This window comes from Salvelinus alpinus, chromosome 1 (assembly GCF_045679555.1).
Source record: "Salvelinus alpinus chromosome 1, SLU_Salpinus.1, whole genome shotgun sequence".
Taxonomy (NCBI): domain Eukaryota; kingdom Metazoa; phylum Chordata; class Actinopteri; order Salmoniformes; family Salmonidae; genus Salvelinus; species Salvelinus alpinus.
The window spans coordinates 59,730,669-59,743,441 of NC_092086.1; the positions used below are offsets into that span (position 1 = coordinate 59,730,669).

Consider the following 12,773-nt stretch of genomic DNA (forward strand, 5'->3'; position numbering starts at 1 on the left):
TTGAATAAGACATCTGATTACCCTTTTGCATTTAGTTGGTTTTATTATAGCAAAAAAAAACTAATGCATGGCTCTCGTCTCCCCCGCAAGCCGGTTGGCATACACACACACCACCTCATCTGATTGGTCATTGCCCACGAACCATAAACCGGAATACATACAATATCACACGAACTCTGACATTGTGGCTAAAGTAACTAATGACGACCAATTTTGTATGGGCCCAATTTTTAAATAGTTTTTTTTATTAAACATGGTTAAAAACTCCAATATTACTGCTGATATATTATGGTATTTGTCTGAAATTACAATGCAAAAATATTACATAGCTCATTTTAAAACAAAAATTTCTCAACCGGTTTACAATAAATAGTCCAAATAAGAATAATTTACAGTATTATGTTACAAAAGCGCAGTGAATACTGGAATTGTTAAAGATTAAATTTACACACAGAGAAAGGACTCCATGCCCCAATTTAAAAGACACCCGCTATAGAAGTCTTTAGACATAATCCACATTTGTAGCTTGAACATTTCTTTTAGTGTGTTAAAAAATTAAATAAAAATCGGACATTTAGTATTTGAACATTGTGTCAATGTGATTACTCATATCAAAATCCTTAGCTGAAATCTAGGCATTGGGTGTGTCCGAATTGGCAACCTATTTCCTACATAGCATACTCCTTTTGACCTTGGCCCTATAGGCTCTGGTCAAAAGCAGTGCACTATATAGGAAATAGGGTGCCATTTTGGACAGTTAGTCCTGGAAACAAGCTTCATCATTTCTGGCATTTGCTGCAATGTAGTCAGGCAGGAACTCGAGCGTAGTAATCTGATGCCGGACTGCATAGTCGATGATACAAACATTGGTTGATGCAACATCTCCAATTTAGTCATCCTGGAGCGTGACCATATTTCTGTGTCTAAAAACCCTCATAATATGATTGATCCTTTAGTCAGCTGGGGACCTCTAAAACACACCCCTCGACTGACAACCAACCAGGCATCATAGGATAGAGTGCTGTGGTGTTGTGGTGTTAAACAAAAGCACACACGGGTTGCATTCAGTAGGGCGCAACGTTACAAAACATTTTGCTACAGAAAACTGAAATGAGGTTTTAGGTAGTTTCAAAGCATTGGTTGAGAAGAAAAAACAGAGACTAACACAGATATGTTGCTGGGTGAGTTGGAGTAGATGTTCAAGTGGAGTGTCAAACTTTTTTGCATTGATATGGAGGGAGAGACACACGTATGCTTGGCCTGGGATACAAATTCATATCAGTTCCACTCATATGGCTTGTTCAGTTTCAACAGATTAAATTATTAAGTGGTGTTAGTTCATGTGGACGTATTAAACTGACAAGACGGAGAAGGACACGCTACCAGCAGTTCAGAAGTTCATCAGTAGTTATTTTCAAGTTTGTCTGACATTTACATTTTGCATTCAAATGTCTTCGGTTTGATATTTCTCAGAGGGAAGAGGGAGACAAGAGGACAAGGACAGACCCAGTCTTTTGTTCATATATGGCATTGTTTTTTTCTTTACATGAGGTTGTGTTTTGTAAACGGGTGGCTCGCTAGGCAGAACAGACAGAATGGTCCAAACAAACAAGCCAGCTGGAACCCATAAGAACCAGTTGAAATCAGTCAGAACTATCTGAAACTGTTTCCGAACCCATCAGAATCAGTTGAAATCGATTCCAAACCAATCAGAACCAGTTAAAACTGGTCCACAGGCCTTCAGAACCAGAGGAAACCATTTCAGAACCCATCAGAAAGAGTTTAAACCTGTTCCAGTTGGACTGTGCCAAGGTAGATCTGAGTGCTTCTTCTGTTCAGGCCAATGGCCTTGGTTATTGCACTTTCTTTCACAAACTATATAGGTGAAGGAGTGTCTCTCCACCCCCTACATCCTTGCACTTCTGAAGGAGTGGGAGGGGCAACTGACAGACAGATCCTAAAGCCTGCCCCAGATTATTTCAAATTTATGAGGGTGTGAGGTGCGGCTCTGTGACAGCCAGCTCCTGTGCCAAATCGTTGAAGCGGGCGATGTAATCCACGCTGCTCTCACTCATCATGCAGGCCAGCTGGGTGTCTACCTGCAGGGATGAAGATAACCACATATTAGATAGTCACGGAATAACTGAAGAACATGCTTCCAGAGTATTGACAAGGGAGTGACCAACATTTGAATCTTGTTTTTGATAAATATGCCCAAAAATAATGAATTTGTTGTTGCTCTAAAAAAAAATACAATATAACGGATTCAAACTCTAAACAAGCTGCCCAGTGACACAAGCCTACCAGACGTTCAAAGTGACTTGCGCTCTTCGAGGCAAGCAACACTGAAGCATGTATGAGAGCACCAACTGTTCCAGACGACTGATCACACTCCCCGTAGCCGATGTGAGTAAGACCTTTAAACAGGTCAACATTCACAAGGCCAGACGGATTGCCTGGACGTTGATACACTCAATCAATGATGCTTTCGCTGTAAAGCATATTTTCAAAATCTGACACGATAGGTGGATTAACAACAAGCTAAATTGTGTTTTGGTATATTTCACTTGTGATTCCATGAGTATAAATATTTTTAGTATTATTTTTGAATTTGGCGCTCTGCAATTCAGCGGTTGTTTAGGAAAATGATCCCGTAATCGGGATCTGTGCGCCAAGAAGTTAAGCTTGCCTGCACCGGAAACAGCCTATAGGGAGGTGGTCAGAGACCTGGAACAAAACTATCATGGTCCAAACTAGGGCTGGGCGGTATACCGTATTTTTCTATATACCGTTATTGATGCACGGACCGGTTTGGATTTTTACTTTACCGTCTATAACGGCATTTGAATGTTTGGTTTGTTAAATGTGATACGGCGTGTGTAACGTCCATTTGTATAGTTTACGCCGCTACTTGAGTCATCCCTCTCCGCTCTCTTCCCATGCCGCTTTCCACACAGACCTAGTCCCAACCCGTCACTCAAAGAGCGCATTTGTTGTCGCTTGACCACGAGACACTTTCGTTCAGTTTGCATGGTCAATGCAGCACATGCAACAATGTTGTTTCCAATTTGATCTTAATATAAATCCACAAGTGTTCTATAATTACAATATTAGTTCGTGTTAGCCACTAATGCTAATCGCTAGTTAGCTGGCTAGCTAACGAGCTAAGCTAACAAAAGTACTGAGTCAGAGCAAACGTAGCTAGCTAATACAGCCGGATACCAGTGTTGGCGGAGGCCTAAATCAGCATGTTGTTTGTGTAACAGTATTTTCTAAATCAATGAGGAATAGGCGAAGCATGAATATGTTGGCTACATGAATAAAGATTTAATGTAGCCAAAGATTATAGGGTCCACGGAACATCACTTTGGATCCTACCCTGTCACATTAACTCGTCCATGGCATCTTCATTCATTGTCATGTCAAACACTGCATTCAAAGTGCACCCTATTATTTATATTCTAACTATAGAATTAGAATAAATATTATATTTCCATGATTCCAAAAGTTCACCCAACTGTTTTGATCTAAAATCGCAACATTTGGTAAAATTAAGGCCTAGATTTTTTGCCCATATCGTGGCAATGATCTCAAATGAGTGCAGGAAATGCAGAAATTTATGGAAATGCAGGAAATGTTAGGTTGAAGTTGAATTGAGCAGTATAAAACAATCAGAATGGAGAAAGCCAGACTGAAATAAATAAATGTGTGTGTGTGTGTGTGTGTGTGGCCACACTTTTATTAAATCAAAAACATACCGTCAAATTTGAAAAATACCATATATGATATTATATTTTGGCAATATCGCCCAGCCCTAGTCCAAACCCAACAAGACGGTTGTGAAGAGGGCACGACAACACCTATTCCCCCTCAGGAGACTTCAAAGATTTGAAATGGGTCCTTAGATCCTCAAAAAGTTATTCAGCTGCACCATTGAGAGCATCCTGACCGGTTGCATCCCCGCCTGGTATGGTAACTGCTAGACCTCTGACCACAAGGCGCTACGAAGGGTAGTGCGTACGGCCCAATACATCTCTGGGGCAAAGCTTCTTGCCATCTAGGACCTCTATACCAGGCGGTGTCAGAGGACGGCCATAAAAATTGCCAAAGACTCCAGCCACCCTAGTCAGACTGTTCTCTCTGCTCCTGCACGGCAAGCGGTACCGGAGCACCAAGTCTGGGTTCAAAAAGCTCCTTAACATCTTCTACCCCCAAGCCATAAGTCTACTGAACAGCAACTCAAATGGTTTCCTGGACTATTTGCATTGACCCCACTTTTTTACGTTGCCACTACTCTATATTTATGATCTATTAACTAGTCACTTCACCCATCCCTACATGTACAGCACCAGTCAAAAGTTTGGACACACCTACTCATTCCAGGGTTCTTCTTTATTTTGACTCTTTTCTACATTGTAGAATAATAGTGAAGACATCAAAACTATGACACATATGGAATCATGTAATAACCCAAAGTGTTAACAAATCAAAACACATTTTATATTTGAGATTCTTCAAAAACAGCCGCCCTTTGTGTGATGACAGCTTTGCACACTCTTGGCATTCTCTCAACCAGCTTCATGAGGAATGCATTTCAATTAACAGGTGTGCCTTGTTAAAAGTTAATTTGTGGAATTTCTTTGAATTTCTTTTGTTTGAGCCAATCAGTTGTGTTGTGACAAGGTAGGGGTGGTATACAGAAGATAGGGCTATTTGGTAAAAGACCAAGTCCATATGGCAAGAACAGCTCAAATAAGCAAAGCGAAATGACAGTCCATCATTACTTTAAGACAAAGGTCAGTCAATGTGGAAAACTTCAGGAACTTTGAAAGTTTCTTCAAGTGCAGAAGCAAAAACCATCATGCGCTATGAGGAAACTGGCTCTCATGAGGATGACCACAGGAAAGGAACAGCCAGAGTTACCTCTGCTGCAAAGGACAAGTTCATTAGAGATTTACCAGCCTCAGAAATTGCAGTCCAAATAAATGATTCAGAGTTCAAGTAACAGACATCAACTGTTCAGAGGAGAACGCGTGAATCGGGCCTTCATGGTCAAATTCCCGCAAAGAATCCACTACTGAAGGACACCAATAAGAAGAAGACTTGCTTGGGCCAAGAAACACGATGAACATTAGACCAGTGGAAATCTGTCCTTTGGTCTGAGGAGTCCAAATTTGAGATTTTTGGTTCCAACCACCGTGTCTTTGTGAGACGCAGAGTAGGTGAACAGATGATCTCCGCATGTGCGGTTCCCATTGTGAAGCATGGAGGAGGTGGTGTGATGGTGCTTTGCTGGTGACACTGTTGGTCATTTATTTAGAATTCAAGGCACACTTAACCAGCAAGGCAACCACAGCATTCTGCAGCGATACGCCATCCCAACTGGTTTGCGCTTAGTGGGACTATCATTTGTTTTTCAACAGGCCACTGACACAACACGCCTCCAGGCTGTGTAAGGGCTATTTGACCAAGGAGAGTGATGGAGTGCTGCATCAGATGACCTGGCCACCACAATAACCCGACCTCAACGCAACAGATGGTTTGGGATGAGTTGGACCGCAGAGTGAAGGAAAAGCAGCCAACAAGTGCTCAGCATGTGGGAACTCCTTCAAGACTATTGGAAAAGCATTCCAGGTGAAGCTGGTTGAGAGAATGCCAAGAGTTCAAAGCTGTCATCAACGCAAAGGGTGGCTATTTGAACAACTTGAAATATATTTTGATTTGTTTAATACTTTTTGGGTTTCTACATGATTCAATATGTGTTATCATAGTTTTGATGTCTTCACTATTATTCTACAATGTAGAAAAAAGTAAAAATAAAGAAAAACCCTGGAATGAGTAGGTGTGTCCAAACTTTTGACTGGTACTGTACACATATTACCTCGACTAACCTGTACCCCCTCACATTGACTCGGTACCCCCTGTATAAAGCCTCTTTCTTGTTCTTTTATTTTTTTTAACTTTAGTTTATTTAGTAAATATTTTTCTTAAAACTAGTGTTGGTTAAGGGCTTGTAAGTAAGCATTTCACGGTAAGGCTACACCTGTTGTATTTGGCGCATGTGACAAATACATTTGATTTAAACTGTAAAGAAACAAAAAGGTGAAAATCGTGCAAGGGAGGGATGTAGTAATATGCTTCCTACTGGGGTGGTCTTACCTCCGCTACGTCTGGCAGGCCGCGGGACTGAAAGGAATCATGGGAGTTGCAGTCCAGAAACCTGGGTCCGAGGAGGGCTGTCCCACTGGAGGGGCCAGAGGGGGTCAGGGAACTTCGTCTTCCCTTATCAGGGGACACCAGGCTCGCTGTTGGGGGGGGGGGGTGAGTTAAAATTGTTTGAAATTGAGACAACACAATTCAAAACAAATCTCAGTTGAGCTAATGCTTCTGGGCTCAGAGTAATCCTGCTTCAATTGGCTTCATCATCAGGTTCAGTTCAATAGAAAGTCATCATTGCCAGAGACTGGTGATAGTGGCTGCGTGTGCGTATATACTGTACGTGTGTGTTTGCATACATGCAGTTGAAGTCGGAAGTTTATACATACACCTTAGCCAAATACATTTTAACTCAGTTTTTCACAATTCCTGAAATGTAATCCTAGTAAAAATTGTCTGTTTTAGGTCAGTTAGGATCACCACTTAATTTTAAGAATGTGAAATGTCAGCATAATAGTAGAGAGAATGATTTATTTCAGCTTTTATTTCTTTCATCACATTCCCAGTGGGTCAGAAGTTTACATACACTCAATTAGTATTTCCTTACAATCAAATGCCGACCGCATTATCTACCAAGAAAATTATCTTCGATTATAATCACAGTCATGTACATCTCCCCCCCAAGCAGACACCTCGACGGCCCTGAAAGAACTTCATTGGACTCTATGTAAACTGGAAACCATATATCCTGAGGCTGCATTTATTGTAGCTGGGGATTTTAACAAGGATAATCTGAAAACAAGGTTCCCTAAATTTTATCAGCATACCGAATGCGCGACCCGGGTTGGGAAAATTCTGGATCATTGTTACTAACTTCTGCGACGCATACAAAGCCATCCCCCGCCCTCCTTTCGACAAATCTGACCACGACTCCATTTTGTTGCTCCCAGCCTATAGACAGAAACTAAAAGAGGAAACGCCCATGCTCAGGTCTGGTCAACGCTGGTCCGACCAATCTGATTCCACGTTTCAAGATTGCTTCGATCACGTGGACTGGGATATGTTCCGGATAGCGTTGAACAACATTGATGTGCGTACACGCTGATTCGGTGAGTGAGTTTACTAGCAAGTGCATCGGTGATGTTGGTACAACAGCGACTATTAAAACCTTCCCCAACCAGAAAACAATGGATTGATGGCAGCATTCGCGCAAAACTGAAAGCGCGATCCACTGCTTTTAATCAAGGCAAGATGACCGGCAATCAAACAAGCTAAGCGTCAGTATAGAGACAAAGTAGAGTCGCAATTCAACGGCTCAGACACGAGAGGAATGTGGCAGGGTCTACAGTCAATCACGAACTACAAAAAGAAAACCAGCCCCGTCGCGGACCCCGATGTCTTGCTCCCAGACAAACTAAACAACTTCTTCGCTCGCTTTGAGGACAATACAGTGCCAGCGACACAGCCCACTCCCAAAACCTGCAGACTCTCCTTCACCACAGCCAACATGAGTAAAACATTTAAACGTGTTAACCCATCTGCCAGCCCAGATGGCATCCCTAGCTGTGTCCACAGAGCATGCGCAGACCAGCTGGCTGGTGTGTTTACGGACATATTCAATCAATCCCTATCCCAGTCTGCTGTTCCCACATGCTTCAAGAGGGCCACCATTGTTCCTGTTCCCAAGAAAGCTAAGGTAACTGAGCTAAACGACTTTCGCCCCGTAGCACTCACTTCCGTCATCATGAAGTGCTTTGAGAAACTAGTCAAGGATCATATCACCTCCACCCTACCTGACATCCTAGACCCACTACAATTTACTTACCGCCCCAATAGGTCCAGACGACGCAATCGCAATCACACTGCCCTAACCCATCTGGACAAGAGGAATATCTACGTAAGAATGCTGTTCATCGACTACAGCTCAGCATTTAGTGCCCTACAAACGTGTCATCATGCTTGAGACCCTGGGTCTCGACCCCGCCTTGTGCAACTGGGTCCTGGACTTTGACGGGCCACCCCCAGGTGGTGAAGGTAGGAAACAACATCTCCACCCAGCTGATCCTCAACACTGGGGCCCCACAAGGGTGCGTTCTCAGCCCTCTCCTGTACTCCCTGTTCACCCACGACCGCGTGGCCATGCACACCTCCAACTCAATCATCAAGTTTGACGATACTACAGTGGTAGGCTTGAGTAGTGGAGAAGGTGGAAAGTTTTAAGTTCCTCGGTGTACACATCACGGACAAACTGAAATGGTCCACCCACAGACAGTGTGGTGAAGAAGGCGCAACAGCGTTTCCTCCAGCATCTTCACAAGGTCCCTTGCTGTTGTTCTGGGATTGATTTGCACTTTCGCACCAAAGTATATTCATCTCTAGGAGACAGAACGTGTCTCCTTCCTGAGCGGTATGACGGCTGCGTGGACCCATGGTGGTTATACTTGCGTACTGTTGTTTGTACAGATGAACAAGGTACCTTCAGGCGTTTGGAAATTTCTCCCAAGGATGAACCAGACTTGTGGAGGTCTACAATTGTTTTTCTGAGGTCTTGGCTGATTTCTTTTGATTTTCCCATGATGTCAAGCAAAGAGGCATGAAGGTAGGCCTTAAAATACATCCACAGGTACACCTCCAATTGACTCAAATTATGTCAATTAGCCTATCAGAAGCTTCTAAAGCCATGACATCATTTTCTGGAATGTTCCAAGCTGTTTAAAGGCACAGTCAACTTAGTGTATGTAAACTTCTAACCCACTGGATATGTGATACAGTGAATTATAAGTGAAATAATCTGTAAACAATTATTGGAAAAATTACTTGTGTCATGCACAAAGCAGATGTCCTAACTGACTTGCCAAAACTAGTTTGTTAACAAGAAATTTGTGGAGTGGTTGAAAAACAAGTTTTAATGACTCCAACCTAAGCGCATGTAAACTTCCGAATTCAACTGTACATACATATAAAAGTATGTGTGTCCGTCTTACATAGCAGGCAGCCAAATGAAGAGTCAGTGGAGTCGTTGGGGTACCACTGAGGGTCGTGGCTGGGGGAAGGGATCCAGCCTCTGGAGGGGCTGACTGAGGTACAGGGTAGGAGCTTAGAGCACTCACTACCATTCAGCTTGGCAGGAGAGAGGGATGCCTCATCACCTGAGAGCGAAAGAAAGCGACAGCACGTGAGAGATGTAAACAGATTCAGGCTACACTACAAAAACAGTACAAAATCCTATTTTTAGAAGCACACGCACCTCTAACAACGCCCCCTTCACTTACCGTAGTGTGCTGAGTTGATGGCCAGCTCAATGATTGAGTCACTGATGTGTGTTTGTGGCCCTCCAGGAGCCATGGCTTCCTCTGGGGGTCCTGGGAGAGAGATGTCCAGCAGAGAAGCCACGCTGGGCGGGGAGAGGAGCGAGTCACCTGCTACTCCTGGAGACGGAGGGGGGAGGCCGTTCTGCAGCAAAACCTGGTGGAGGGTTAGGGAAAGAATGATACAGGGTTAGAATTAATGTGTAAAAATATATGAAAATGTGTGCTCTTATTGGACAAGTTCCTGTAGCACCTCCCTTGTTCAAAACAGTGTCCGGCCTTTTGAACACAACCCAGGTAGAAATAGGGTCCATTGTCTTTTAGATCTCTACATATTACCGTTTCTCTTTCCCTTCTTTCAGCGTTCCACTCACCTCAGAGGAGGCCTGCTGGAGGAGCTGTGGCTGGGGAGGACCAGGACCAGCATACACCACTCCAGGGTGAGAGGTCGAGAGGGGCCTTCCGTCTGGACTGGGGGCCTCCAGCTCTCGACAGGGGCTGCCTGGGATGATGCCTGCTGATTTGGCTGCCAGGTCAATGGCACCTGGATGGAAAAACATAGAATCATCACCTGTTAAATTGTCAAGATTCCGAGTGCGCTAATTTCCATCATCAGTGGGCCTGGCCTAGATGGGCCTTAAAATAGATGGTCTAAAAAGGTGAAAGGGAAAAATAAAACATAACCATAACCTAAACCGAACACCCACCACCTGCCAAATTAGAATAGATTTGGGCATTGGCGGGTAAGAGGTCTATTTCACCAGCCATGTTGGTGGGTGGACAGGGCTCTACAGTGCGAGAATCTCTCTCACATTTGTTAATGAAATAACCAAGTATGATCACATTTATTGCAATATACTTTACATGACCAAAGTATGTGAACACCTGCTCGTCAAAGATATCATTCCCAATTCATGGACATTAATATGGAGTTGGTTCCCCCTTTGCAACTATAACAACCTCCACTCTTCTGGGAAAGCTTTCCACTAGATGTTGGAACATTGCTGAGGGGACATTCTTCCACTCAGCCACAAAAGCATTTGTGAGATTGTAGCGGTATTGTTAGAGACAGGTAAAGATAATGATTTTGTTCGGGCGCCAGGCAGGTATTAATTCTCCTGAAAGGAAAAGAGTAGGATCGAGAGAATACCACTACCAGACCCACACACATCAGCAGAAGAGACTGCCTAGAGTGTAGCCTGTTTGCCAGATATCTTTACTCTTCACTGGCTAAAACACACCATAGAAAACCCATGTCACAGCACAGGGGTAACCCCACCAATAATACCTCATACAATAATAATAATGGCAGAGCAATTGAACGGCAACTTCATAGAAACAATTTACAAGAAAGAACCCAGTCATCAACATTTGAGAATTTGCAATAATCTGTATTACCTCCCAGTGGAGGAGTGCAGAGGGTATGAATGTGGGTGTGTTCATAGACAAAACAAAGGCCTTAAAATGTCCAAAATCTTCTTGTCCACATTTCATTAGTAAACCACTTCAATACAGTTCAAATAACAATACACAGACTTGCAAGCAACCTCCCTTTTAACTAAAATGTCAACCCAAATACTTCTGGCATGGCAATAATAGTCCAGCGACAATGAACATCAACTGGAAGCGCATCGGAAAAATAGAAAGTCTGCTGCAGTGTAAAGCACTGGAACAATAGAAGGAAGAGAAAGAGAGAAAGCAAGAGAGATCTTAGCTGTTGACTTCAGGCTTGCAGTTGTACTGTCTGTCCGTCAGATGGTTTGTATGTCAAAGCTTAGCAATAATGTTGCTACTAATCCATGTGATCCATAACCGGTGCGGTCCCAAATGATAACAACCACGACCTAGAGCGGTCACACCGATGATTGAGCTAAACACTTTACAAACTAAACACGCTGAAAATAAACAAGACTTCTGCAGCATTGCACACACAATCAAACTGCAGTGCCAACCAAGAGCTACCACCCAGAGAGCCAGCAGAGCTGTCTTTATTTCCTCCTTCCTTACTGCTGATGCGCTCTTAAAGTGACAGCACACGGTGAAGGCTCCATGCAGGATTTCACCACAAGGTTGGGAACTGATGTTGGGCAATAAGGCCTGGCTCGCAGTCGGCGTTCCAATTCATCCCAAAGGTGTTCGGTGGGGTTGAGGTTAGGGCTCTGTGCAGGCCAGTCAAGTTCTTCCACACCGATCTCGACAAACCATTTCTGTAATGACCTCGCTTTCTGCACGGGAGCATTGTCATGGTGAAACAGGAAACAGCCTTCTCCAAATTGTTGCCACAAAGTTGGAAGCACAGAATCGTCTAGAATGTCATTGTATGCTGTAGCGTTAATATTTCCCTTCACTGGAACTAAGGTGCCTAGCTAAAACCATGAAAAACAGCCCCAGACCCTTATTCCTCCTCCACCAAACTACAGTTGGCACTATGCAGTCGGGCAGGTAGTGTTCTCCTGGCATCATTGCTGATTCACCACCGCAAAGAACGCATTTCCACTGTGCCAGAGTTCAATGGCGGCAAGCTATACACCACTCCAGCCGACGCATGGCATTGCACATGGTAATCTTAGGTTTGTGTGCGGCTGATTGGCCTTGGAAACCCATTTCATGAAGCTGCAGACAAACAGTTATTGTGAGGATGTTGCTTCCAGATGCAGTTTGGAACTCGGAGTGTTTCAAACGAGGATAGACGATTTTTACGCACTACGCGCTTCAGCACTTCTGTAAATCAATCCCAGAACAGCAGCAAAGGACCTTGTGAAGATGCTGGAGGAAACAGGTACAAAAGTATCTACACCCACAGTAAAACGAGTCCTGTATCGACATAACCTGAAAGGCCGCTCAGCAAGGAAGAAGCCACTGCTCCAAAACCACCATAAAAAGCCAGACTACGGTTTGCAACTGCACATGGGGACAAAGATCGTACTTTTTGGAGAAATGTCCTCTGATCTAATGAAACAAAAATATAACTGTTTGGCCATAATGACCATCGTTATGTTTGGAGGAAAAAGGGGGGAGCTTGCAAGCAGAAGAACATCATCCCAACCATGAAGCACGGGGGTGGCAGCATCATGTTGTGGGGGTGCTTTGCTGCAGGAGGGACTGGTGCACTTCACAAAATAGATAGCATCATGAGGGAGGAAAATTATGTGGATATATTGAAGCAACATCTCAAGACATCAGTCAGGAAGTTAAAGCTTGGTTGAAAATGGGTCTTCCAAATGGATATTGACCCAAGCAAACTTCCACAGTTGTGGCAAAATGGCTTAAGGACAACTAAGTCAAGTAATTGGAGTGGCCATCACAAAG

General features: G+C 43.6%; 1 protein-coding gene across 4 annotated transcripts in view; it reads right to left on the bottom strand.

The window, feature by feature from the left end:
* Nucleotides 1–223: 223 nt before the first annotated feature.
* Nucleotides 224–12,773, bottom strand: part of cramp1 (cramped chromatin regulator homolog 1) — a 50,991-nt gene continuing 38,441 nt past the window's right edge. For all 4 annotated transcript variants that reach the window (XM_071412169.1, XM_071412168.1, XM_071412167.1 and 1 more), the window contains 5 exons: nt 9,839–10,008; nt 9,429–9,621; nt 9,141–9,305; nt 6,160–6,305; nt 224–2,099 (listed from right to left, as the gene is read on the bottom strand). In XM_071412169.1, coding sequence (XP_071268270.1) covers nt 1,986–2,099; nt 6,160–6,305; nt 9,141–9,305; nt 9,429–9,621; nt 9,839–10,008 — 788 coding nt within the window. In that variant the 3' untranslated portion in view covers nt 224–1,985. The remainder of the gene's footprint in view (nt 2,100–6,159; nt 6,306–9,140; nt 9,306–9,428; nt 9,622–9,838; nt 10,009–12,773) is intronic.